This window comes from Pleurodeles waltl, chromosome 3_2, assembly GCF_031143425.1.
Source record: "Pleurodeles waltl isolate 20211129_DDA chromosome 3_2, aPleWal1.hap1.20221129, whole genome shotgun sequence".
NCBI classification, from domain to species: Eukaryota; Metazoa; Chordata; class Amphibia; order Caudata; family Salamandridae; genus Pleurodeles; species Pleurodeles waltl.
In genome coordinates this window covers 156,971,418-156,998,413 of record NC_090441.1, presented here as the reverse complement: position 1 = coordinate 156,998,413, position 26,996 = coordinate 156,971,418, and the positions used below count along the sequence as shown (strand labels likewise).

General features: G+C 44.3%; 1 protein-coding gene across 1 annotated transcript in view; it reads left to right on the top strand.

Moving 5' to 3' along the window:
* Positions 1–26,996, top strand: part of LOC138286616 (peroxisomal trans-2-enoyl-CoA reductase-like) — a 168,671-nt gene that overhangs the window by 15,291 nt on the left and 126,384 nt on the right. The window contains exon 3 of the mRNA XM_069227046.1: positions 25,039–25,204. Coding sequence (XP_069083147.1) covers positions 25,039–25,204 — 166 coding nt within the window. The remainder of the gene's footprint in view (positions 1–25,038; positions 25,205–26,996) is intronic.

The following is a 26,996-nucleotide window of genomic DNA, read 5'->3' as shown; positions in this document are numbered from 1 at the left end:
AAAACGTATTCAGAAAAATGTGCATATTTTTCTGGGCACAATGTTAAAAATGCTGAGTCATATTATTTCAAATTACCACTGATGGCAAATGTACACATATTAATGGCAGATACGAAATTCATTTAGTCAGATTCCTTTGTTTCCTGGTTGGCTATAGAAGGCTATGAATATTGGCTGAAGTTGATTGACTTAAAGTGTGTGGGGAACAGAAATTTGGCAAATAAGGGGGAAGAAAGGTTTATTTAGAGCATGCCCGATACCTGTTCAAATGATAATTTGAAATGAAACTGTACAACAGATAAGTTGTTTAGGCTTAGCAATGATTTAAGGAATTGAATGCGCCCAGTATTCCTGCCCCTGCAAAATTTTACAAATAGCAAAAGTATATAAATGCAACTGAAGATCAGCTCGATGAATGGGTCCAGAGTGGCACGTTTAATGCTTCGCTTTCACGTCCTGGTGGGTGGTTATTGTGGCCAATAGATACCAATGGGTGTCATAAACGTTTTGCAAACTCCATGGGGGATTTTAGAACAAGTAGGCCAGACCCTCGCTATGTATCATCTGAACATGCGGGTAAAGTAAAAACATACAGTGTGGTGAAACTATGCCAGCAATGGTTGAAGAGTTCCTCATTAGATGCTGTTAGAGAACACCTCAGTCTCCTGTTTAATAATACTGATTTACAGGATTTCCTATTAGGCCCCAGAAAACGACACAGAATGCGCTTCTTATGTGCAGTTTCTTTTTTTTAAATATATTTTTATTATAATTTTTTTAACACATTCAAATAACTACTTATCCCTCAGCCCCCCTCCATGTACTTCTTTTTCGGTTCGGATCCTGCTGCTCCTTCCTCTCGGACATTGCCACTCTGAGTTAGTTCCGTTAGTTGTCTGGTATGATGCTAGTCTCATTGCAACCTGGTAACATTTTTCTCAGCTGAGTCCGACTCCTCCGATGATGCACTTTGTTCCCGGGAGTCAATTGTTGGGTCTTTTAAGCGGTCTAGTAGGCTGTCCCATTGCTGCACCCCCTCCATGCTCCCTGCCCCTCTTGCCATCTCCTGGCGCAGTGCCTCCCCCTCAGCTTCAGCCCGCTTAACTAAAGTATCCCGCCATCTAGGCGTCTGTGGGCCCCTGGGGTCCTTCCAGTGCATTGTAATTTCCATTCTTGCTAGAATCAGTGCTAAGTCTATATATTTAGTTGTTGTTTTCTTCGAGTGAGGTCTTGGAAAGCCTCCCAGCAATGCCACTGTAGGGGTGGTTACCAGCTTCCTGTTTGTCACCGTCGTAATATTGTGTATTACCTCTTCCCAGTATTGTTTTAACTCTCTACAGTTCCGTAGCATGTGTATTAGGTCTGCCTTTTGCTCTGCACATCTAGGGCATGCATTGTTCGTGTTGTTATACATTGACGCTATTCTTGCAGGGCTAAGGTATGCTCTGTGATATATGTATATATTTATCAGTTTGAAACAGGCGTTCCTGGATACTTTGTTAACCTGGGCAGTGATGTTTCCCCAGCGTTCGTCATCTATGTGTTCCTCAATGTCTGCTTGCCAAAGGGTTTTTACAGTTTCAAGAGGGGCTAGCGTATCTGTTTGTAGTGTTTTGTAAATTGTCGATGATGTGGCATACAGCGTGTGTAGGGGGTTCCCTTAGCCCCTGCTTCCAATGTCGTTATATTAATGCTGTTAAAGATCTGTGCGTGAGGAACATCCCCAGTGGTATTCCATAGTGTGCCATCATATCAGTGTATGTCATGAGCTCTCTGTTTCTGAAGAGTTCTCCCACCATGGTAACACCATACATCCCTAGTTTTGTGATTACCACTATGGAACTCCCTCCAGGAAGCAGGTGCTTATGACCCGAAGGTCGAGCGGCTTCGTCTCCCTCTTTCCCTCCTGCGCTAGGAGTATTCCCTGCAAGAGTTGTTGCCGCCTCCTCTTTCAGGGGGTTCCCTGCCTCTGCTGTTGTCACTACAGGCCATTCTTTGGCCAGCCACTGGAGCTGGCCTGCTATAATTCCATGTTTGGGGCTGCCAGTCCACCTTCCGCTGTAGGTCGTTGGAGTTTGTGCAGGGCTAGTCTGTGGTGTCCCGCCCCCCAGATAAGGCTAGTAAGGTTGGAGTCAATTTCCCTGAAGGATGATTGGGGGAATCAATACGGGCAAGGTTGAGAAGCCATAGAGCAGTCTCGGCAATGCCACCATTTTTACCAGGGCCACTCGACCGGTTACTGATAGCGGCAGTGTCTTCCAGAATTGGGCGTCTGTTCTTAATTTTCGTATTGAACTATTCACATTACCCTCTAACAGGTCCCTCAGCTCATGGTAAATCTTGACGCCCAGATATCGGAACGAGGTCGGGGACCATCCCAAATTCTGGATGGTTGTGATTCGGGGGGTCCCTTTCTGCAGCGGGAAGAGGAGGGACTTCTGCCAGTTGATGCGGAGCCCCGATACATCCCCAAACCATTCCAACAGGGCCCTGACCTTAGGCAGATCCCTGTTTGGATCTCTCAAAAATAATATCATGTCGTCTGCGTATAATGGGATCTGGTGCGTCCTATCCTCTATGGTTAATCCTTCGTAGTGTTCCTCTGTTCTGGCCATCAGTGCTAAGGGCTCTACCGCGATGGCAAACAGTAATGGCGATAACAAGCATCCTTGTCTGGTGCCCCTCCCTTTTCTATATGAGCTCGATATTGTTCGACCTGTGCGGACTCGTGCTGTGGGAGAGGTATATAACAGCTTCGACCATCTAAGGAACCCTGTACCCAGACCCATCTTCCTCATCACTGTCTCCTAGTATTTTGTTCTTAGTCTCGGATATGCTAGGGGCTAAGTCTGGGTTATCTGGTCTGTTGCGCTCCAAAGTCCTCAGTGTCGTCTCATGTTTATCGAGTTCCCCCTCTATTGACCTCCTAACCCCCAGTGTTCCGGCTATGCATTGGCCCCTGAACGCCTCCCATTCCTGTGCTTGGGAGGAGGTTGAGCCTGCATTGTATTGCATCTCAAATGGTTTGCTGGAAAGCGCTATCTTCTAAAGACTCTACATTAAGTCGCCAGTCTGGTATCAGGGGCCCTTCCCTTCACCAGTCTAAGGTAATCAGTAACGGATTGTGGTCAGATATTGTACGGCATAGGTATTCCGCACTACGTACCGTGCAATTTAAGTCCGGGGAGGTTAGGATAGCATCCAGTCGGACATGCAAGTCATGCATGGGTGAATAGAAAGAGTAGTCCCTTTCTTGCGGGTGGAGATGTCTCCAGGAATCTATCAGTCCCCAATCTTTTTGCCAGTCAGTGAAACTCTTGGCTGTCCTGCATATAGGGGAGGTCTCCGGGGGGGGTGAGATCTGTCTAGTACTGTGTTCGATATACAAGTCGCCTCCCACCACTGTTGCCTGGGTTAGGTGGGGTCTCCATTTACGGGATATTGCATGTAGGGAAGAGCTCTGATCCTGATTAGGGGCGTAGATACCTCCCAGTGTGATGTCCCTTCCCCCTAGTCGGCCTTTCACCAAGACATAGCGTCCGTCCTTGTCTGTGTGTTTCCGTTTTTTGGAAGGGGACCCCTGTCCGTATCCATATCAGGACCCCTCGTGCGTACGCTGAATATTCTGTGGCATATACCTGACCTCTCCATCTCATCACCAGTACTGTCACCTCTTTTCCTATGAGGTGGGTTTCTTGTAAGATTGCAATTTGTACTCCTCGTCTTTTAAGCTGATTGTAAACCCTGTAGCGCTTACCTGGGCTGTTCAGTCCTCTAATATTACATGTGAGAAGTTTATAATCTAGTGGTCTGTCCATGCTCATTATCTATGTGTAGATCATTGGTGTGTTTGCGTCCATACCCCCATTCCGTGTGTGACAATGCCCAGGAACTTAGCCATGTAAATCTACTACTTGAATCTGTTTCCCCTATTTGAAACCTACTACTTGCTAACTTAACAATTCTTCTACAAACCAAACTCCCTGTCCCCAGGACCGGTAACGTAACTTTTCCTGTCTAAACCTTCCCCAACTCAGTAAACATTGTGTGTGGGGGGGGCTAGGCAAAAACCGTGTGCTTAACCCATGAGCCCCCTTTCAACGCAGGTTCACTTCATTTCGTGTCTTTCTCCCTGGTACCCCAGCTATACTTGCGGTATGCGGGCTGCGACAGAGTTCCAGGTCCGTGGAGCTTATGCTTCAGTGTCGTCGTGTACGCCTGCATTCCCAGCCCGGCCGGCTCCGCAAATCCTTATTTCTGCTGTTCCTCCTTTGTTACACTCAATCGAACCATGTCTCTCCAGTCATTCATTTGGGTGCGGGCAAGCCTTCACTGTTGTTTCAGATGATCTTATGTGCAGTTTATAATGAGATTTGGAAACTTTCTCAACAAGAAGCTTCTGCCCGGTTAAGGGAAATAGAGCAGGAAAATCTACAGAAGGCATTAGCTGTTGTAGATAATGGGATTAATACCCTGTCCGACCGAATATACACCTTAAACAACATAGTTTCTTCTGCAGTAGACATAATACAAAGCAACATGTCCTCTTTACACCATGGACAGAGTCAACTAAGGTCCATTATGCAGTTGGGTTGGACACTACAAACACTGAAGTCAGGTCGCGTTCCCTGGCAACATGTTAGCTCCAGGGACATATTTTCCACATTTAATTTAACGCGACACCAACAACTAATGGCTAAGAAAGAAGCTACTTATGTCATGTTGAATATTGAGATATTAGAAAAGTTGCCTTTTACTGTGGCCGAAATACCATCTGCTGAGTGGTTAATACATGGGGTCTTTAATCTGCCTATTTCAACACTTCAATTCACATCCTGCTTAAAACACATTCCAGTGGGCAGATATGAAAGGCTAGGAGATAGTTACATCCATGAGGTGTGGGAGCTGCCCTTCTCGTACAAATGTCTCAGTAGCATGAGAGGTCTTTCCAAGCGGTAATGAATGCAAGACTTCTGTCAGCCATTCAATGGTTTGTAAACAGTTGTCCTTGCACGGGACGTGTAACGCTTCAGCAGCGAACTTGGCTTGTTATCTGAAGGGAGTCCCAGACCCCTTGATTAGACCTGCTTTCCAGGTGCTCTCGAATGGCAGCTATGTCCTCCTCAATAGTGAAAACTGTTGTGGGATGCAAGCCGGAATAGTTTCGGTCTCTAAGATTGTTAGATGCTGTGGGAACATACCTTTTCCTCCTACATGACAGAGGGAAGTAGCTGAGATTTGGCCCCATAATGCTACTTCAAATGTGAATTTGGACAAGTTGAGCAGACTAAAGGCTTTATTGTTTCAAAAACATGTGGTGCTCACATCTGCACGTGAGACCTATGCGCTTCAAGTGGCAAGGTCATCAGCAGAGATACAGTCCCTTTTAAGTACTAACTTTCCAAGACACTTTGGTGAGCTTGTGGGACTAATATTTAATGCTTCCAGTACTACTGGAATTGCAAATTTCTTTAAGGATGTTGGTTCTGGTTTCGTTCACACCTTCTCCTCTATATTCGGTTTGATACCTTTAGCCATCCACTCAATATTCAGCATTTTCGGGGGATTTCCAATAACTTTGGCTATAATAGGTGGCATTCTGCTTTTGCTACTTTTTCTGCGCAATGGCTGTCCCGCCGCAACATGGAAGATTGAAAGTGCTCCGACCAGTGCAGCTGTGTTGTGAACGCATGATACAGTATTTCGGAGCACCACTCCTGAAGCAATTGAAGTGGGACTGGTCTCTGTCATTCAGACCGGTTTTGCATTGTGTGCAGCTCGTATTTCGGTGCCTCTGGTGCTTGTTCGAACATGCACTGAAAGCTTGTCTTTCTACGCAGCACTTGCTTTCATTGGATGCTGATATGTTGATGTTCTCGCTGAGGGATCATTACCAGACATGCGCGTTGAGGGTGTGTTTGCAATGGGAAGCTGCTTATGAGTTGCCCTTCGTGGATGATGCAGCTCTAAACTTATTGTTGGGCACACCACGGAATGCTGCTGCCTTGGCTGGAGCTCAGGCTTTGGAACACTAATGCTCCTAGGTTTTCCTTGGTGAAGAACTTCGTACTTTACCGCCTGCCGCAGTGGAAGATTTCCTCTGTTCAGTTATCCTGGATTCAATTGGCAACTTCCAAAATTACTTTGACTTTTGAAATTCAGCCTTTATAGTGCCACAGCTGAGATTTTAAATTGTCCTTTTAGATAAGAAAAAATGCTCAAGTATCTTTTAACTTGTCATTATTGACATTGCTATACATATGCCTTAGGTTAAATTTTAGTACGCCTTAGGTTACATTTTAGTAGCCTTTTAACATACTTAGGCTTTGAACGACCTTTGAACCGACATGGGGAGGGTGTTGTGTAGGGATTTTAGCTGTAGCTTTACACAGATTATTTTAGCAGAGTAGGCCTGCCGCTGTGCACTTTAACCTAGATATGTTTTATTCAACTTTGTTTTATTATTTTAACAATAGCCACATTTGCAGTCTTGTTTTATTTTCTCTATCTAGTTGTTCTTTGCCTAGGCCAGCACTGCGTTCTTAAACAAGACATTTCTTTTACTCTGTGCTTTTCTCAAGGCTGCAGTAAGATAGGTTTCTGGAAAAAAGTGGTATGCTTTGTCTCTAATGTTCACAGAAACATGTACACAGAAACATCTACACTCTTGGAGCAGCAGCTGTTTTATCATAAAACACTGCTTTGACCCATGTACGTTAGAGGCCACATGACCACAACTGTATATTGATTGCTGAATGCTTTGCTGCAGCTGCTTATGTAGACTACAGGTCTCCTGCTCAGGTATGAGGGATGATGTCTTCCCAGGGGAACGTGAAGGGCAGAATTAGAGCTTAACATGCTGTGCTCTAACTTAGTCTAGGTAGGAATTGTTTTAAGAAACTGTAGTGACAATATGGTAGCGTTATTTTTATGTTTCACTCTCCTTGTCACAATCTTAATCCTGTCGTGCTTCATAGTCCTAATTATTGCACTCCATGCTTTAATATCTAAGATGCATTTGCTTCAATAAAACCTTATTGAACTTTATTGTGCCTCTGATTGTCCTTATATATGTGAGACTAATGTAACTGAGAGAAACGGATGGGATCTGAGTGACCACGATTTCCCTGAGGAGTCAATAGTATCATGTGCTCGGTTGCCCAGTCATCCCTGCTCTAGGGTGGAGATGAGGCACTACTAGTTAGCTGGAGCAAAACCTGGATTAGGCTGACAGGTGTCACCTGTAGTGGGTTCAGACTCAGTCCCCCACAGTGCAAGTGATTCTGCCGCCCAAATCCAGTAGTCTCATTAGAATGAGAGCCTACGCTACAACATCACCTTGCCTACCTTTTTTGCTCTGCCTCACCCTTCCAAAGAAGAGGAGAGATTCCACTATCTGGACCCAAAAAGCGCACTTTCATTCTGAAGTTCCAGGTGGACTATCAACTTTTTGCAGGGTATGTTGGGGATGAGAAAGGGAAGGCAGTGCAGATGCAGACCATCTCACAATGGATAGTGCTATGCTTTGGCCAAGAACCAACCCCCCTGAAGGCTTGCATGCTCATTGTACAAGAGCCAAGGCAGCGACCACTGCATTAGCTTGCAGAGTTCCTGTCCTGGACATCCGCCAGATGGCAACGTAGGCATCTTTGCACATGTTCACCAAGCAGCATTGCCTGTATGGTCAGGTCCGTCGTGATAGGCACTTTGCCAGTTTGGTCCTGCAGGACTTTTTGGTCTAATCTGGTTGCAGACCCACCTCTGGGGATGTATTGCTTAGGTATCTATTCTAAGGTGAGTAATCTGCAGCTTGAAGTCTCTATCAGATGAACATATGGCTACCTTCGGTAACACCTTATCTGGTAGAGACGGTCTAGCTGCTGATTCCTTCAATCAGTTAATCACAAGTTTGCATAGCATACTACTCACCCATAGGATCTCAAGACGCTGAGGGGTGACCTCCGAGATCATTTGAAGAGCCAAGTCTTGAGGTCCTTCCTGAACTGAGGCAGCTAAGGCGACTGTGGTAGGTGCGGTGGTGTAATGATATTTGTGTTTTGACCACTGACTCCATGTTGCACTTAGCCTAGCAGCACACCGTCACATTAGTGACCACTAACTTTTGCCCTTTGACTTTACTTTACCATTAGACACCGCCACGTTAAAAGCTGCAAGTATTTTGCCATGCCCATGTTATACAATGTGCTTTTTGCTCATGTTTTTATTCTGCGTGTTCTTTCTCACCAAAGGCTTAGGCTTATAAGAATGTACTAGGATGATGTTTATGGTACGGCAGGGAACGGTTTTGTTTTGAGAGAGGGCATCTTGGGATCTTGGCCAGTTCCAACGTGTTCTTTTCAAAACTGACCTGAAGTAGCCAGCATTTTTTAATAATAAACTTAAGGTGTGGGAGGGGGTTTCTAGAATTCTCCTCTCTGGTCTGTTTAAAGTATATAAGAAGCTGAGACCAGATGGACCGGGGAGTGACTCAGATCTCGGACATGCTCAGGACGCTGAGACGTGGCATCCTTCCTGTGAGGATAATTGATCTCTCTCTCCACGATCGATTCTGGGATCTGGCGGTCTGATGCTGCTAAGGAGGGAAATGCAGATTTGCCCTTGCCTCATGGTGATGCATTTTTAATTCTTGTTATCAGCTTTGCGTTGTGATTTTTATATATATATATATATATATATATATATATATATATATATAGTGTATATTGTAGTGGAGAATCATTTGTACATGTTTTTATTTCACTGCTGTGACCATTTTCAAACGTGTGCTTTCAGCATTCTAATCTTCCTCTACGAACCTTGCAGAGTGGTTTAATAAATGTATTTCTCAGACTAAGAGTTGCATTCCAGAGATTTTTTGTCAGTGCATGAGTGTTTCATCTCGGTCCGTAGTGAAGAAAAACAGGTGGTAAGGTGTTCGAGCCTTTTGCTGCCAGGTATGAAAAAGATATTTTTCCTTCCGCCGAGGACTTCTTTATTCAGGGTACGTTGGCGAGTGACTGTTGGGATGAGAGGTCTGGGAGGGGAGTGCCAGTTGATGCGGTTGTTGAGGTAGTTGGTTCTGTTGTCGTGGAGGGCTCTGTATGCGTGTATGAGGAGCTTGAAGTTGATCCTCTTCTCGGTGGTGAGCCAGTGGAGGTTCTTCAGGCGTTCTGTGATGTGATCTCTGCAGGGGATTTCTAGGACGAGCCTGGCGGTGGCGTTCTTAATCTGTTGCAGCTTGTTCAGGTTTTTCTTGGAGGTTCCAGTATAAAGGATGTTGCCGTAGTCAAGTCTGCTTGTGATAAGGGCGTGTGTCACGGTTTTCCCACAGTTGGTTGGTATCAATCTGGTGATCTTTCATAGGAGTCGGAGGGTGTGGAAGCAGGTGGAGGTGACTGAGTTGACCTGCCTGATCATGGTGAGCATTGAGTCTAGGATGACGCCAAGGTTGCAAGTGTGGTCTGTGGGGGTGGGGGGTTTGCCGAGTGTTGAGGGCCACCAGATGTCCCAGGCCTACGGTGAGGGTCCTAGGACGAGGATTTCTGTTTTCTCTGAGTTCAGCATGAGGCAGATTTTCCTCCTCCAGGTGGCTACTGCTTCCATTCTGTCTCTGAAATTCTTCTGGGCTGTTGTTGAGTATTCTGTCAGGGAGAGGATCAATTGGGTATCATCAACGTAGGAGATGATATTCATCCCATAGTTTCGGATGATGGGGGCGAGTGGGATCATGTAGACGTTGAACACCATATGGCTCATTGATGATCCTTGTGGCACTCTGCAGCTGATGTCAGTGGGTTCTGACCGGTGGGTTAGGAGCCTGACTTTGTGTTCTGCTTGGGTTAGGAGCCTGACTTTGTGTTCTGCCTGTCAGAGTGAATCCATTGAAGGGCCTTTGCTCATATGCCTGCTGCGTGGAGTCTGGCTCATAGTGTACGGTGAGATACTGTATCGAAGGCGGCTGAGAGATCGAGTAGGATGAGGGCTGCTGTCATCTGTCGCGAGCAGGGCAGTTTCGGTACTGTGGTTGGTTCTGAATCCTGATTGGGAGATGTCCAGGATGTTGTCCTCTATGTGTTGGCGTAGCTGAGTGTTGATTGCTTTCTCTGTGACTTTTAACTGGGAAGGGTAGCAGTGAGATGGGGCGGTAGTTCTTGAGGACGGTCAGGTCGGCTGTGGGTTTCTTTAGAAGAGGGCGAATCTCTGCGTGCTTCCAGTCTGCGGGGTAGGCTGCTGCTTCTATGGAGTAGTTGATGATCTTGCAGAGTTCTGGCGCAATTGTGGCGCTGGCCTTGTTGAAAATGTAGTGTGGGCAAGGGTTGGTCGGGGCTCCAGAGTGGATGCTGCTCATGGTAGAGAAGGTGTCACCCGTCGTGAGGGGTGGGGGGGGGGTTCAGGTGTGCAGGAGTCGAGGGGTGGTGTTGGTGGGTTCAAATAGTCTTGGGGTCTAAAACTGCCGTAAATGTCCTTGATCTTCCTGTGGAAGAATGTGGCCAGTCTGTCGCAGAGCTCCTGAGATGGAGGGGTGTCGGTGGTCTCGGCTTGTGATTTGGTGAAATGTTCTTTAGTGATGTGAGAGGTGGAGTTGATGAGGTCCTGCAGGGCATCCTTCCTGGTGGACCTGATCAGGCTGTGGTAGGATCTTGTGGCAGCTTTGAAAGTTGCCAGGTCTTGAGGGGATTTGTTATTTCTCCACTTCTTCTCCAGCCTCCTGCATGAGCACTTCGATTTCTGGAGTGCAAGGGTGATCCAGCTGGTCTTTTTAGAGGAGTGTTTCCCTGTGGTCGTTCGGAGAAGGGCCAGCATGTCGGTGCAGTTAATGATCCATTTGTGGAGGTTCTGGGCTGAGGTGTTGGCATCTGTTGTGTCGGGGGGAGGAGAGTTGCTGATGGTGTTGGTGAGTTGCTCCTCTGAGATCTGGTTTCATTTTCTGTAGGCGGGGTGTGCTGAGTGGGTGCAGGCATGAAGATGGAAAAATGGATGTCGGTCCAGTTAGCTGGTTCGAGTCGCTGAAGGTGACGTTGCTGCTGGTGGGGAAAATGGGGTCAAGAGTGTGTCTGGTGGTGTGCGCTGGTGAAGTAACCAGTTGCTTGAGCCCGATTCTGTCTAGGTTCCTGAGTAGTGTTGAAGTGTTGTGGTTGCTGTGATCGTTGAAATGGAAATGAGGTTGCCTAGGAGAAGGTAGTTGCTGGAGGTGAGTGCGTGAGGGGCTATGAGATCGCCATTGGCATCGCTGAACGATGGTCGTGGTCTGTAGATGAGGGTGCCGCGGGCGGTGGTCTTTGGGGTGCTGTGCACTTGGAAGTGCAGGTGCTCCATGATGGGGGTGAATTCCTGTGTTTGTCAGTCGGAGGGTAGTCTTGTGGGCGATGGCTTTCCCGCCTCCTGGTCTGGAAGGACGGTCCTTGCGTAGCAGCTTGTAGTCTCTGGGGATGGCGATGTCAGGACCAGATGTGCTAGTTCATGTCTTGGTGAAGAAGGCGATATCCGGGTGGGTGGAGTCTATCAGATCCCAAATCTCCATGGCGTGTTTGTGCAGGGAGCAGATGTTAAGGAGGATGCATTTGAGGTGGGCCGGAGATGGATCTGAAATTGTGAGGATTGGCGTGCGGAGAATGCGAGGCAGCAATGGCGACAGGAGAATGGTCCGTGAGTGTCCTTGGGGGAGGCAGGGTAACAGTTGTTCTGGCGTCCAGGGTTCAGAACGTGGAGGGTCCTAGCATCGTATTGATGGGTGGTGTGAGATTCAGGGTCCATGACGCTGAGCCCAGTCCCGGCACAGACTGGCTTGCCTTTGGCGCGCCATCAGTGTGATTGGCCAGTTGGGAGGCAGGAGGGTGGGGAGTGCTCTGAGGGTGGGGGGCAGGGCAGCAGCGGCAGGGAAATCGTAGGAGTGAAAGAGAAAAAGGGACAACAAGGAAAAAGTGGCAAAGTAAAGCAAAAGAATGAAAAAAGATAAAAGGCAGACAGACCTGACAGACGCTGATGGCCATGAGGCCACCAGGGATGAGGCGCAAGTGGGTGCCTGCGGGTGGAGATGGGCCTCGAACACAGAGCCAGCAGGCCCTGTGAGGAGACAAGCAGCAGCAGCCATGCAGGGGGAGCGACGGACGCTGACCAAAAGGTCTGTTCAGTCGCCCCTCACTGCGCAGCAGCCTCCCTTAAGAAGGGGGGTGGGGGATAGGTCAGGCGGGAGGGCGGGGGCTGCAGGCCGCGAGGGCAGCGGTGACCGGGAAATCGCTGGAGCGAAAAAGAGTGAAAGGAAAAAGATGAGGCAAAGCAAAGCAAAAGAATGAAAAGAGATAAAAGGCAGACAGACCTGACAGACGCCGATGGCCACTAGGCCACCAGGGATGAGGCGCAGGCGGGCTCGAACACAGAGCCTGTAGGCTCTGTGAGGAGACAAGCAGCAGCCACGTAGGGGAAGCGACGGACACTGGCCAAAGGTCACACTCATTTTCCCTGCTCTGTGACCTGATTCAGTAAGGCCTCCCTTCTGAGGGCCTTAGTAATGCATGCCAGTATGACAGGAGTCTTTGTGGCTCTGTGCTTTTGGCATGCTAGGGTGGCACCTTTTGTAGGCCCTGGGCACGTCAAATCCAACTGAGAGCCAAACAACGCCGCCTACCGACACGCTGAGGTACTGATTGAAAATTTCCAGATCCAGTCTGACGCCTGGGGATTATTCTAAGGTAAGGAATATTCTAAGTTAAGGAATCTACAGCTAGATCGTGTCTACCAGAGAAGGCCTTACCAAAGGTAAGTAACTTATTCAATATGTTCATAATGGGGGTTTTGCTGGGGAAACTAGAAAAAAGGAGCATTACTCACAAAAGGGAAGTGTCTGTATTTTTCACTGATAAAGGCAGGATTGGGGCTGTGTGAGTCCCAAAGGATTGGGGCCCTCTAACAAATAAAGAAAACCTTTGCAAAACAATATTCAAAGTCAGAACCATAAAGGTTTATTCAGAATTTAAGAATCACTACAGAAGGCAAAGAATTTAGTCGGATTCAAATCGACATCAACAGTGCATAAAAACAAACCTTTGTGAGAGGTCATTTCATCTTGTAATTAGCCAGCATAAATCCTCAGCTTGTAAATCAAGGGAGAGTTTAAATATAAATCAGAGAACAGTGCAACATAGAGACTGCTCTATCTGTAATAGAGAAAGTTTAATTATAAAGTCCAATAACAATATGACCTAGAGACTTCTTGGTTGCAAGCCAGAAAACATACATCCCAGAAAAGAGACATTTTTATAGTTCAGAGAAGTGAAAAATAACACACTTGACATGGCGTGAAATGACAGTATAGGACTGTATTAACAAATATACATGAAAGGAAACCAATCAACATTGTGGAAACAAGGAAAGTGATATACTGTTGAAGCAAAGCAAAAAAAAAAAGCATTTTGAAATTCAGTTGCGGCTTGGGCAGCAGCAGGCCTTGAATATTGCAACATATGAAAACATATTTACGTTTCTTCCTCCTATGGCACACAAGTAAATACATTTTAAGAAAACACCCTAAAATCCAATTTAGTCTATTTGAAAACATAGAAGAGAAACATGCATGTAGGATATTCATGCAACTTTAAAACTCCTAAGTTTGTACAGCACCTTTAAGATGGATGTCAGTGCAAGAAGGCTGAGACTCAGTAAAATAAATTTTCAGCCTAATTATGCCAATTTATACACATATAGGTAAACATAAAGATGCTTAATCTGAAGCAAACGTGGTAAGAAAGCAAAGCTAAAACCATAGGAAGACCAGTACTTGGGCTATGTAGGATGAGAGCAGAAATATACAAGTGTATGTTACACTTGTGGAAGATTCAGTCAGTTGGCATACTGTAGAGGCTGTTAAGTTAGGACTATTTTTGATAGATAGTGTCAAAGGAGCACAGGAACCAATGTTGAGGAATGTATTACCTGGCATATTGTGTAATTTACAGGTGAAAGGAGGATAAAAGAAAATGTTTGCACAACTCCAGGAGTAAAAGTCCTTCTGTAGCTTGAAAAACTGTACCACCTTTTTTCTGTTTTCTACCCTACCTTATGTTTTTTGCTTTGAAGGGCAATACATTTCTTGAATGGAAGCTAAATGACTTCTAATTGAAGATTCCTTTTCCACCTTTAAGACTACATGCAAGAAGTAGAACAGCGCCTAAAAGATTCAGTGAAGTTGTACAGTGTGCTACACACTTAAGTATCATTCTTAAATCAGACTCACAATGACATCATACCACTATTGAACTCCACATTCTTTGAGTATGACACACTCAACTGTCATTTGACTTTGCTATTTTAGGGCCTGCTACCAGTGTCTTAGACAGTCTCTTATTTGATGTGCTGGGAAGCCCTGTCTGGGGCAGCCATGTGCTATTTAAGTCTTTTTAACATAACATTTGACTTGAAATGTCCTGTCCAAATTTAACTCCCTTAGCCCCATGTCCATCATATTGAATCACTTCACTTGTCCAATCATTAAAAACAAAAATGTCTGCAGTCTTCTCAAATGGAGGTAAAACACCGACCCCGAAAGCTCCCATCCTCTCGTTTTACAGACATCGCATCACTCTGCCCTAATCTTTAATGCATTTCTCACACCATCAGGTTTTTTTTCTGAACCCCTACGTATCCGCTCAAAATATTGCGTCTTGCCTCTCTGGTAAGATCTCCTGCTTCAGAATTAATTTGGCTACTCTCCACTTGAGCCCACCTCTCCTCCTCCTCTCCTAGGATGCCTAACTTCACATAGTAGCTTTCTGCCTTTTCACGCCATCTCCCACTGAGCTAACAACAATGCTTAAAACTGCTAACTTATCATGTGCACCATTCATCAAAGCCCTGCCTCTATCTATTCATGCCGACGTACATGACATCTCCCCTTTAGCTTCCCATTTACATCATCGTTTAATCACTGTCTATACCGTCCCCTATCCAGCTTACTAATTCTATTACTTGAGTCAGCAGTAGTCATTCAACTATTTAAAAAACCTACTGCCAGCCCTTCTAGTCTTCCACCTACCATCTTGCCTCCCTACTCCCTTTCTTACCCACAATTCTTAAAGCAGTTGCTTTTCATCCATCTCACTGTTTTCCCTACTACTCAAAGCCTAATTGAGCCCTTTTAATATGTTTTTCGTGTTTTTTAGTCCATAGAACTGCCTGTTCTCATGTATCCAACTCCATAATCTGTCAACCACAAATCACCTTCACCCCTCCCCCTTTCTCATACTACTTTACCTCTCTGCCACATTTGACACTGCTGATCATCCCACCTTACTGTCCATGGGATCCAGTGTGGATTCTCCTTGCTCCTCCCCCAGATCTACGAGTTGGACTCACACATGACTCAATCCTGGGAACTGTTGTCTTCTCCATTTACACCTCATTCCTTGGTCAAATGCTCTTTTCCTTTGAATTTTCTTATTGCCTCCACTCTAACTGCACACAAGTATGTCTTTCACTTCTCTTCTACAAACACGTGCAAAGCACTCTGCCAATTGATGACTGTTTGATCTCTTAATGGTGAATTCGTCCAAAACCGATATTCTCTAATTTCCTGCCACTTTGGTGCCCTCCTTCCTTGCCTACCCAGTCCACTTTCCCGGATAAATTAACTTCTTACACCTTCAACAAGTGACTTTGTTTTGAAACTTAAACTCTGCCATAAAGATGGAGACATTAATAATAAATACAAACATTACAGTCCGGTTTAAACTGTTGAACATTAGAATGATCTTCCAAATTATTTCCTTCCGCACAACCAAGACACTGATAACCTCACTTGTCCTCAACAAACTGCACTGTTTGTTTCAGTTGCCTTTTAGTGGGTCTCCCCCGTCATCTTTTTCCCTATTAAATAGTTACTACCTGTGCCACAGGACCGTTTTTAATCTTCCTAAATACATTTCTGCACAAACACATTCGTGCCTCCAAATAACCATCACCAGGGTGACTCTGGCCCAGTTCTACAAAGTTTGAATTCCTAACCCACAGATGCAGAGACGTGTTCAGTGCACCATCACTGGTTACTGAAGTCCAACCCACTGAGCATTCCTGCAAGTGTGGTGCCTGTGCTTTCTGGGCTACTGGCAATCCCTTTAAGTATTCAGGGATGCAGTGATAATTCAAACCCAATTTTGTTGTCGGAATAGCACACTGGCATTGCATTTAGAAAAGATTATACATTCAAGTTTTTATTTCAACAGTTTCATCCTGCTGCTTGGTGCAGGAGTAATAATCCCCCAGAGTATAATTAAAACAGTGCTTATGCATGATGCTAGGAGCAAGAATAAAATGCACTCTTAACATATAAAGAATGTTCTTAGCAGCCTACCATCCTAAAGCTACTTCTTTGTACACTGAGAGCATGGAATAACTAGCTTGCCTCTAGAGTTTCTTGGGGTCTGTTAGACCTGTCAGCCTTATGGTGATCTTCCCCCAACAGTTTGCTTCTATATCTCAATTTTTGCTGAAATTATGTTTTGTTGTGTTTGGGACTGTGTGCAGTTTACCAGTGCTAAAGTGCTTGTGCTCACTCCCATAAACATGGTTCAATTTGTTTACACCTAATTGCCATATATAGTGTGCTATGTCTCTTGTAGCATGCCAAGAACATGTACTATGTACTTTTAAGTTTTATATGTCCTGGTGGTGAAAAACCCTTATGTACGGTTTAGGACTATGAGGACTATGAGGCCTACTGGTCCCATAGGATAATGTTGGGTTGCCTTATTACGTTTAATAAGTGCTAACCTTTGAGGGGGGGCAGGTAAGCTTTTCATGTTTAATATAATTAAAAATCGTCTTTAATGGGAAAGCTGGATTTTAAATTAAAATTTTGAAAATGCTACTTTAAAGAAGTCCTGACCTTTTGCCTTTTGGTGTCGTTAGCGTGTCCTAGGTCACATGACTTTGTGTAGATGGCAATTAGACTTTGAGAATTCCTCCCAGGCAGTCACACGATAGAGGGATAAGGTGTGCCCGAACGGGACAGTCTAACAGGATAAGATTTGTGTAAATAAAATAAGTAATAGTTTTTTTTTCTTTTCTTCATCTAAACTACTTTACACACATGCGCTCCTTTCTTGAGCACTCGTTCACGTATTTCTATGGAGCAACTATATATATATATATATATATATATATATATATATATTTATACACATACATATATATTATAGGTTTTCAAAATACAGAAATGGTTATACACTTAAATGTGTTTCTTGTGTGTGATGCTAATTTTTTTACGAATGTAAGAAATTCTCCCCTGCTTTAAGAAAAAAAAATCCTACCCCCATCCTCGAGGTAAATGAGGTTCATTAATAAACACCAGATCTGTTTAGTGGTTCTTTTCTTCCCAACCGTCTGGCAGGCAGGACCTCTCGTGCTAATCAGTAATCCAAGATGGAACTAGTCTAAGCCAGCAAGAAGAGAAACAAGCTAAACCAGCAAGGTGTAAATCAACTCTCATTTATATGTTTACTTTGTACGTCTACTGTCAAACATTGAAACATGGATATTGCGTGGCTTGTGTCGCTTGATGTTAAAGCAAATTCATAGTTTGGATGAAATGGCACTTTCACAAGTTCGGGGAAAGATGACGGTTTGCATGTGGACCAAAAGCAAACAGCCTAACAACATTTTAATAATGGAGTATGGCTTTAGAGTTCACAGCACTTCTCTCCCTCTTTATTTCTCCATTTAAAAAAAAAAAAAAAAAAAAATTCCCCCCACTGCTGTAGTTGGTCAGTTTTGTGATTTAAAAAAACAAAAAAATAGTCCTTAACCGCAATAATGGGTGCCAGTGCCCATTGCTGCAATCACTGCCCCATAATAAGTGGTGGTGCTGTTTTTAACTCCCAGATGATAGGTTGACAATTGGTCGGTAGATCTTGATGCCGGGATCCTTTTTTAAATGCATCTCCTGCTGGGAGAAAGACCTTAAGCTCTTCTCTGTAAAAATCAATGCAGCTCCCTCTTGGTACTCAGCACAACTCTGGCTTTTACTTCCTATTTGCACTCCATGCCCTGTGTGTGCACTTGCTAAGGAGACTAACCAGATTGAAGGATATTCTTTGAAGAACATGGCTAGTGCTTGCATAAAATATCGGCTCCCTTGGGGTCTCCCGGCTTGTCAGTTGACACTGGGTCTCTGTTTAGAAAAGTGGATGCCTACTTGTTGAGGAGAAGAAAAACTCTTCTCCCCTGCCAGTCCCTGTCGCCCACATTCCCTGGCCTTCCTCTGATGTGTTGTGTAGGGTGTCCCCCATCAGCCTGAGCACTTAGGGTGAGCTCATCTGCCTGGTTCAGAGCTAGTGCATACAGCCTGCACAGGGCACCAACGGAATTTACATACTGATCCCGTTCAGCCATTGCTCTATTTTATGTAGCGGTCAAAGGAAAACTGTTTGCCGTCCAGAACAGGATCCTGCTGGTTGTTTTCCACCAGGCCATTACCAGGCATAAGAATGCGTCTATCTGGAACCTGTAAGAAGATGATTGAGTCGTGCACGATGTGGAGTGGAACCGGTTCCTGACTAAGAACATCAGGTTGCAAGGCCCAGCTGACTAAAGACTGCACAGAGCATTTCTCCATAAAGTGAGCCATGCAAGGGCCGTGGAATCCTTGCAGCCAGAAACAATGCGACAAGTAAATCTTTGGTTCTAGGGTTGGTGAGCAGCAGGGATCAAACCGGAACTGAGCCTGGAGAGCCGGCCTCATCCTTAATCTGCCCATCCCTGGCTTCAGAGAGTCTCTATCTGCCTCTTTCCAGCTGTAGCGAGACTAATACTTTCTTTGTCTTCCCTGAAGCCTAGTGGCAGTGTCTACTTGGACGAGTCTAGCTGCCTTTTTTCCAAAACAGTTCGAATTTTGTCTCTAGCTGTAGTGCTTTCCTCTTAGCTAGTTTCTAAGCACATACATAAACCACCAGAAATACACTTCTGAGTTCAAAGAAGACTTTTATTGTTGTTAATTCTTCCCCAACCACAATATTTATGAATGACGAATTAGTAGCTTTCAAGCCCGCGTTAATCAAACAAAATATATCAGTTTGCAATATACACAGCAGGTTATATTTATAAGATATTGAATGCAAAGCAAAACAAATACTTCACTGTGTGGGAAACTATTTACAGCTTCATCTTTCTAAGGTCTGCAAGCTGATGACCCCCTGTCAGCCGCGAGAAAGAGATTCATCTACCCACACGGGATTGCTGGCAGCTGGCGCCAAGCTCCAGCACGAGGTCCGGCAGATTCGAATCTGCCTCTCTGCAGCCTGTTACATTCGTTACAAAGGTGTGCCCCCTCCTCTCAGACCTGGGAAACTGAGCAAGCCTTTTGGAGACTGGCCAGGTCTCCAAGACTACTCCTGTTCCCAAGCTCAAGCGAAGAAAATAACACCCATGTACTCTCTCTTATTATGTCTAGTCTACTGTGAGAAAAACATCTTGGTTCTCTGGTGCAAAAACACAGCTTGGAAAAATACAGCTTGGATTCTCAACTGCAATGTCTAACTCCACGTTAAAGGCAATGGGCAGCTAACCTAAATACCAAATGCAATGTCTAGTGTCATGTCAAAGCCAATAAGCATCTAAGCTGAATACAAAATGCAATGTCTTATATCATGTCAAAGCCCATAGGCAGCTGAGCTGAATACAAAATGCAATGTATAATATCATGTCAAAGCCAATAGGCAGCTGAGCTGAATACAAAATGCAATGTATAATATCATGTCAAAGCCAATAGGCAGTTAAGCTGAATATAAAATGCAATATATAATATCATGTCAAAGCCAATAGGCAGCGGAGCTGAATTCAAAATGTAATATATGATATCATGTCAAAGCCAATAGGCAGCGGAGCTGAATACAAAATGTAATATATGATATCATGTCAAAGCCAATAGGCAGAATATCTAATAGCATGTCAAAGTCAATAGGCAGCTCAACTGAATACATCATGTCAAAGTCAATAGGCATGCAATGTCAAAGCCAATAGGCGGCTAGACTGGATACAGCATGTCAAAGCCAATAGGCAGAATACAGAATGTAATGACTAATGCAATGTCAAAGCCCATAGGCGGCTAAACTGAACAAAACATACCATGTGCTACTGGTGAACATTGAGCAACTAATATGCGCAGTGGTGAAACACAAAGTCATTGGTCAAAACAAAATTTAACAAATGGCAGTACATTCCGCCCTTTGACCAATGAATTTTTGTTTCACATATCTCTTGTTTCAAACAAAAACAAAAAAACATCAGCACAAAAAAAACATTATCAGCAAGTCACATTTGAATGATCAAAGCAATCCCTGTAAAGCAATAGAAGTGAATTAACACATTGATCTCATAGAAAAGACTGAGCAATTTGTTACTCTGAATGAGTCTCTAATTCAACAGTGTTAGCAATTTGATGTGGCATGAGTTCTACTCATGTAAAGGGGCACGGTCCACCTGAAAGGTTTGCTGGAAGATAAGCAAAAGTCAGAGTTCCATACGAGAGGAAAAAAAAAAAACACAGCTTAGTTCCAGTGGAAGAATGCAATCAAACAAGTTGAACTTGAACTGAAGGCGCAGTTTGCGCAAAATGGATCCATGGTGCTGGCACTTTACTCAGCCAGGTTCAGGTTGGGGATTCGGTCCCTTCCCCGACCCCACACGCACACACCGGAAGGGGGACCACACAGCACACTCAGGGACAGTGGCGAAACGTGGTAGGATCTGCAAAAGAAACAAGTATGACTTTTCTTGCAAAAAACATTTTTCATTTAAACTGCACCCTTCCTCTTTCTTTCCCTGTTTTATAATCAGCAGGACGTTTTTGGGGCCCTTCGTTATATTCGCTGCAGGTTCTGGAGGATCACTTGGGGCTTCAGCCCACACATCAGCACTGAGGTTTTTATCTGCTGCACCACAGCTTCCCTTTTCTTGCACTGTCAGAAGGGCTGGGGCAGACTCATTCTTTACCAAACCTCCATTCACTGCATTTTTGCCAATTTGGGCCATTCTGTCTCCAATTTGTATGAATGAATCAGATTCTTTTCTAGGTATCAGCATAATTTCGATTTTTCCTTGGTAATGTGCAGCAATCACTCTCCCTAAAACCTGATCAATTTGCCATTTCTCTCCTGGTAACTTTCCTCTCCCCAACTGCTCTGTGACTGCTTGCATGACAGATTGCTTTTGTGCGTGCTGCACAGTTTTTATCAAAACTAGGGGAATGTGCATCTCTCTCATCTCTGCCCACCTGTAAGTGGCTTTTTCTCTCAGCTGTTCACATTTCTGGGGCACCCACTTAGCCATCCCCACTAAGGCAGAATTCTGGGTGAACACTTCTCTCTCTGAATTTTTCTCATTAACATCTGCAAGGTAATTGAACCAGTTAGGTGCTAAAACATTAGCAATGAACCAAAAATCAGCGTAAAAATTACACATCTCACGTAGCTCTTGCTTTAAAATCTGACACACATTATACAACGCTGTTCCTTCTACGGTGCCAGAAAACAACATTTCAGTCAATGAATCATTAGTAAAACAAACATGCTTTTTATCTTCAGTGGACACGAATTCAAATGGTGCACACAATTTCACCTGTAATTCTTTTTCCTGTGGTACTCTAGCCCTGTCTTGCAAGTACCAGATCCATTGTATGATTCTAGCTAGGGGCACTATTTTCTTCCCTTGTTCTTGATTTAAATGTACATAAGTATTTTCCTCTTGCACTGCGCAGAAACCTAAAGTCTGCATTATTTCATTTGCCAAATCACAAGCGCGCAACTGCATATAATTTTTCACAGTGACCATATACAAAAGTGTTAGGATTTCACTCAAATGAGGGCTATTCTTTTTCCAAAAATCAAACAAGCTAATGAAAGTCAGGTCTTGCTCTAAAATCTTTCGTTTTACTTGTGCATTTTGCAACGGTAACTCGTAAATCACATTCTGGTCTCTCTCGTCCGTGTTATCAGTTACGGAATGCATTTTGTCTGCCAAAAACACTGGCTCACACGAAAACTCAGTGCAGCTCGGAGCTGTCTTAACCCCCTCATTACTGGAATGGGACAAGAAAGATTCTTCTAAAACAGCCTTTTTATAACTTTCAGTCGGGCTAATTTGCTCACGTAAATTCCTATTTTCATGTTCCAACTTCCTACATTTCTCCTGCATTTCTCTGTAAGCAGATAAAGGTATCCAGACCTTTCTGTCATCATTACTTCCAAAAGACACTTTTTCTACATATGTACAACAGAAATTATTTCTCAAAACACTATCAGGCATTTTAGCTACACATGCATTTTCAAAAATGGTCTGCTGTGCTTCTGTAATTCTCCAAACAGAAAACAATTCACAGTTTTTCTTAGCACCATCGGGCAGTTTACCAACACATGCATTCTCAGACATGGTCTGCCGTGCTACTGTGATTCTCCCCAAAAAAAAACAATTTCTGTAATTCTCCAAACAACAAAAACAATTACACTTTTAAAGTGTGCACTTAGAAATCTACCAACTCGTCAACACCCTCTTAATCACCTCTTAATGACCGACACCCCACGCCTTCTGGTACCAATTGTAGTGCTTTCCTCTTAGCTAGTTTCTAAGCACATACATAAACCACCAGAAATACACTTCTGAGTTCAAAGAAGACTTTTATTCTTGTTAATTCTTCCCCAACCACAATATTTATGAATGACGAATTAGTAGCTTTCAAGCCCGCGTTAATCAAACAAAATATATCAGTTTGCAATATACACAGCAGGTTATATTTATAAGATATTGAATGCAAAGCAAAACAAATACTTCACCGGGTGGGAAACTATTTACAGCTTCATCTTTCTAAGGTCTGCAAGCTGATGACCCCCTGTCAGCCGCGAGAAAGAGATTCATCTACCCACACGGGATTGCTGGCAGCTGGCGCCAAGCTCCAGCACGAGGTCCGGCAGATTCGAATCTGCCTCTCTGCAGCCTGTTACATTCGTTACAAAGGTGTGCCCCCTCCTCTCAGACCTGGGAAACTGAGCAAGCCTTTTGGAGACTGGCCAGGTCTCCAAGACTACTCCTGTTCCCAAGCTCAAGCGAAGAAAACAACACCCATGTACTCTCTCTTATCATGTCTAGTCTAATGTGAGAAAAACATCTTGGTTCTCTGGTGCAAAAACACAGCTTGGAAAAATACAGCTTGGATTCTCAACTGCAATGTCTAACTCCACGTTAAAGGCAATGGGCAGCTAACCTAAATATCAAATGCAATGTCTAGTGTCATGTCAAAGCCAATAAGCATCTAAGCTGAATACAAAATGCAATGTCTTATATCATGTCAAAGCCCATAGGCAGCTGAGCTGAATACAAAATGCAATGTATAATATCATGTCAAAGCCAATAGGCAGCTGAGCTGAATACAAAATGCAATGTATAATATCATGTCAAAGCCAATAGGCAGTTAAGCTGAATATAAAATGCAATATATAATATCATGTCAAAGCCAATAGGCAGCGAAGCTGAATACAAAATGTAATATATGATATCATGTCAAAGCCAATAGGCAGCGGAGCTGAATACAAAATGTAATATATGATATCATGTCAAAGCCAATAGGCAGAATATCTAATAGCATGTCAAAGTCAATAGGCAGCTAAACTGAATACATCATGTCAAAGTCAATAGGCATGCAATGTCAAAGCCAATAGGCGGCTAGACTGGATACAGCATGTCAAAGCCAATAGGCAGAATACAGAATGTAATGACTAATGCAATGTCAAAGCCCATAGGCGGCTAAACTGAACAAAACATACCATGTGCTACTGGTGAACATTGAGCAACTAATATGCGCAGTGGTGAAACACAAAGTCATTGGTCAAAACAAAATTTAACAAATGGCAGTACACTAGCCCATAGGATTTAGAAAATGTTGTAAATTGAAGCCATGGTTGGACTAAGAATTCAGATCCCAATTTCACAGTCCCGCATTTTGCAGGGTGGATTTCCTGAGTGATTCAGTCCCATGGGTGCACCAGTTTGTTAAACATCTTTGCCATGATTAGCCAGTTGTGAGATGAGGGCATCTGGAGGTTGAGAGGCCCAGGAGACTTGCCAGTACAATTAGTTGGCACTTGTTAACATCCCCCCTCTAGTAGCGCTCTGTCGGCTTCGTTTCTTTTGCTACCTAGGATGTCAAAGGGCCCTAAACCAGGTTTTCGAGCTGGGCAGGGGTACTATTGCTCGAGCTGAGTTATAGGTTTCGTTTCTATTGTGAGGAAAAAGTCACAGGACTTTACACCCATGATGCGGAGCTCAAAGCTGCCAAACAGGTACTTCATTCAGCGGTTAATTTGGGCTTTTTTGTGTTGTGTGGGGAAGAGGAATTTGTGTATTCTCCAGTTTCTTCCTAACACACATTTATAGGTGGACTCCCGGCCCCCTTTCTCCCCACCTTCCAGAAATAGGAAGCCTTTTTGCCGTGGACTATGGGGAAACCTATTTTCTGATCCCTATTTGGCAGTCTCCAGGGAAAGTTCCTAAATTAGTGAGAAGGAGACGAGGAAGAGGTGCCAGAATCCTGTTTTAGTCTGAATAATCGCAGCGTTACGTCCATTATAAGGTAGCATTTCTTTCCATGTAATAATGATTGTGTTGTATTTACGTGCGTACCCTCGCGCACGGCCTCGCGACTAGAACCCCGAAGGTGAAGGGGTTGCTAGGCGTTTGGACGGCGGCGCGAGGGAAACGCCGAGGAGAGGGACGACGGTGAGGACGGTTGGACGGAGCGGCGGTATTTGGGGGCGCTTGGAGACTGTTGATTGGAGTTATTTTACCGTTGTAAAATAAAGAAGACTTGCGCTTACCGGCCTCTTTGATTACTTCAGATTGCATGGCGAGATTCTACTCTATTCTCAAGCTTGAAGTGTTCCCTCATAGAGGAGTCAAGAAAACTAAGAGTTTTGAAGAAGTAATTGTTGCCTGTGTTATTACATGTTACACATACAAGCCATGGCGCGTTCACTCTTTAACATCTGCGTGTTCTGTTTTAAGGTGGAGACCCTAGTAAGGTCCACGCTGGCGCTGCATGGACGGATTGACTTCTTGGTCAACAATGGCGGCGGCCAGTTCCCCAGCCCAGCTGAAGAGATCACTTCCAAAGGATGGAATGCAGTGATCGATACCAACCTCACTGGGACTTTCTACTGCTGCAAAGCAGGTGAGGGCGGCCGCATCTGTTTTCTGGGTGGTGTTCCTAAGCCAGAAGTGAGTTTGTTATTGGCATCACCTGGTTAGCACACAGTACGGGCTTCTTTTCTAGGAGATGAGACTCACATCGCCAATGAGCGGACTGAACAAACAGCAACCGTTCCAAAACCAGGTTTATTGATTTTTCTCCAGAAAACAGTCCCAGAGCTGACTGGGTTCTGAAAGTGTTAACCCAAAACGTGTTTTTTTCTGAGGGACATTTAATCAAGATTCTTGGTGTGTGGCGTTTTACTTGGTTGATCATACAGAGGAGAGGGAGTGTTTTAATGTAGAATCTTGCAGGGTTATACAGTTTACTTTTTTTATTAAAAAATATTCTTCTTGTTGAAAGCGGACCATTTCCTAGAACATGCACAGTATCTACTCCTTTGTCCATAACGAGTGATGCTCCAGTCTAGTGTTTGTTTTGGATACAATGTAATCGGCTGTATGTGTATTTTAGGAATAGCTGACGACAACAAGCCCTCTCCCCTTGGCGGGGAATTTCTACCAGTCCTGCTTTTTACCCAACTGCAGACTGCTTCTTGGGGCATACAGGCCCACCTAGATAATGAAGGAAACTGAAACAAAGGCCAGAATCTAGAGTGTTTCTAATTAAATATCATTGTTTACTGATGAAATGGTCTATTTAACATATTTGCGTATAAGAGGCAAACCTATGAACAACATTGTAGACTGGGCATGAAGCATATTTTGGATTTATGGACGTTAAACCAGAAAATCTCTCTTGCCGAGTTGAATATAAAGGCAAGAGAGTCCATCCATCTGGCTTGGATATCCCTGCACATTTCTGTAGATTGTTTTACACCATAACTTCGGACATGCCCACCGAGGAGAGATTTCATCTCCTGGCAGGGCTTCCCACATTTTCCATCAGTATTGCAGTACAGGGTTTGTAATTAATGGGAAGCACTGTATCAGTTGTACATCACTTTATATTGAGTTTTCCTATTCTGGTAATTTCTCAGGGCTTTTGGAATAACTGCCCTAGTTTATTACTATGTGATATGTCCTAATATCCCTAATAGAAACACGCTTGCAGTCAGCCGCTGATCTGTCACCTGAGGCAGGCAGAGGCACTATGACTGAGCAAGCAGGAACAGCAACCGAGTCCAGTGGCGGGAGGGTATCACCCTGGCACCTGCACTAGTCCTACCGAACTAAAGGGAACGCCCATGGGCCATTCGGGAAAAAGTGATTATGATCATCAATGTCTGGACCCTAACGAGCAGGGATCTCCACTAATATGGGTTCTTGAATTTAAATCCAGAGGCCCACAGGATGTACTTAATCGTACAAGTATTTTAACACTAATAAAGGCATTACCAGGTCTAGACCATATAGTATCAAATGATATTCTGGTCATAAAGTTTCTACCAGCAAAAGGGAGACAGCATTCAGATCCAACCCTTGTTACCTTTGCAGCTTCAGATCTTCCTGCCCAGGTCTTAGAAAGGAAAAAGTTGCTGAAGACCTGGGGCACAGGAGTAATAACCTACCGAGTAGACAGATTTCCTTACCTGCTATTAGCAAAGCAGCATCCCAACAAGAACCCAGACTTGACCTTATCTGTCCTAAGAGATGCAGATGGGGGGGAGACTACCTTAGGGGCCACCCCAAAGGTACACCTGCACAATCTAATGTTACGGTTAAAATAATTAGAGAAGAAGGAGAACTGAGCAGTAAAAAATCATAACAAAGTGCGAGCTTCAAGACAACTGGAGCTGGCTGCCTACAGTTCT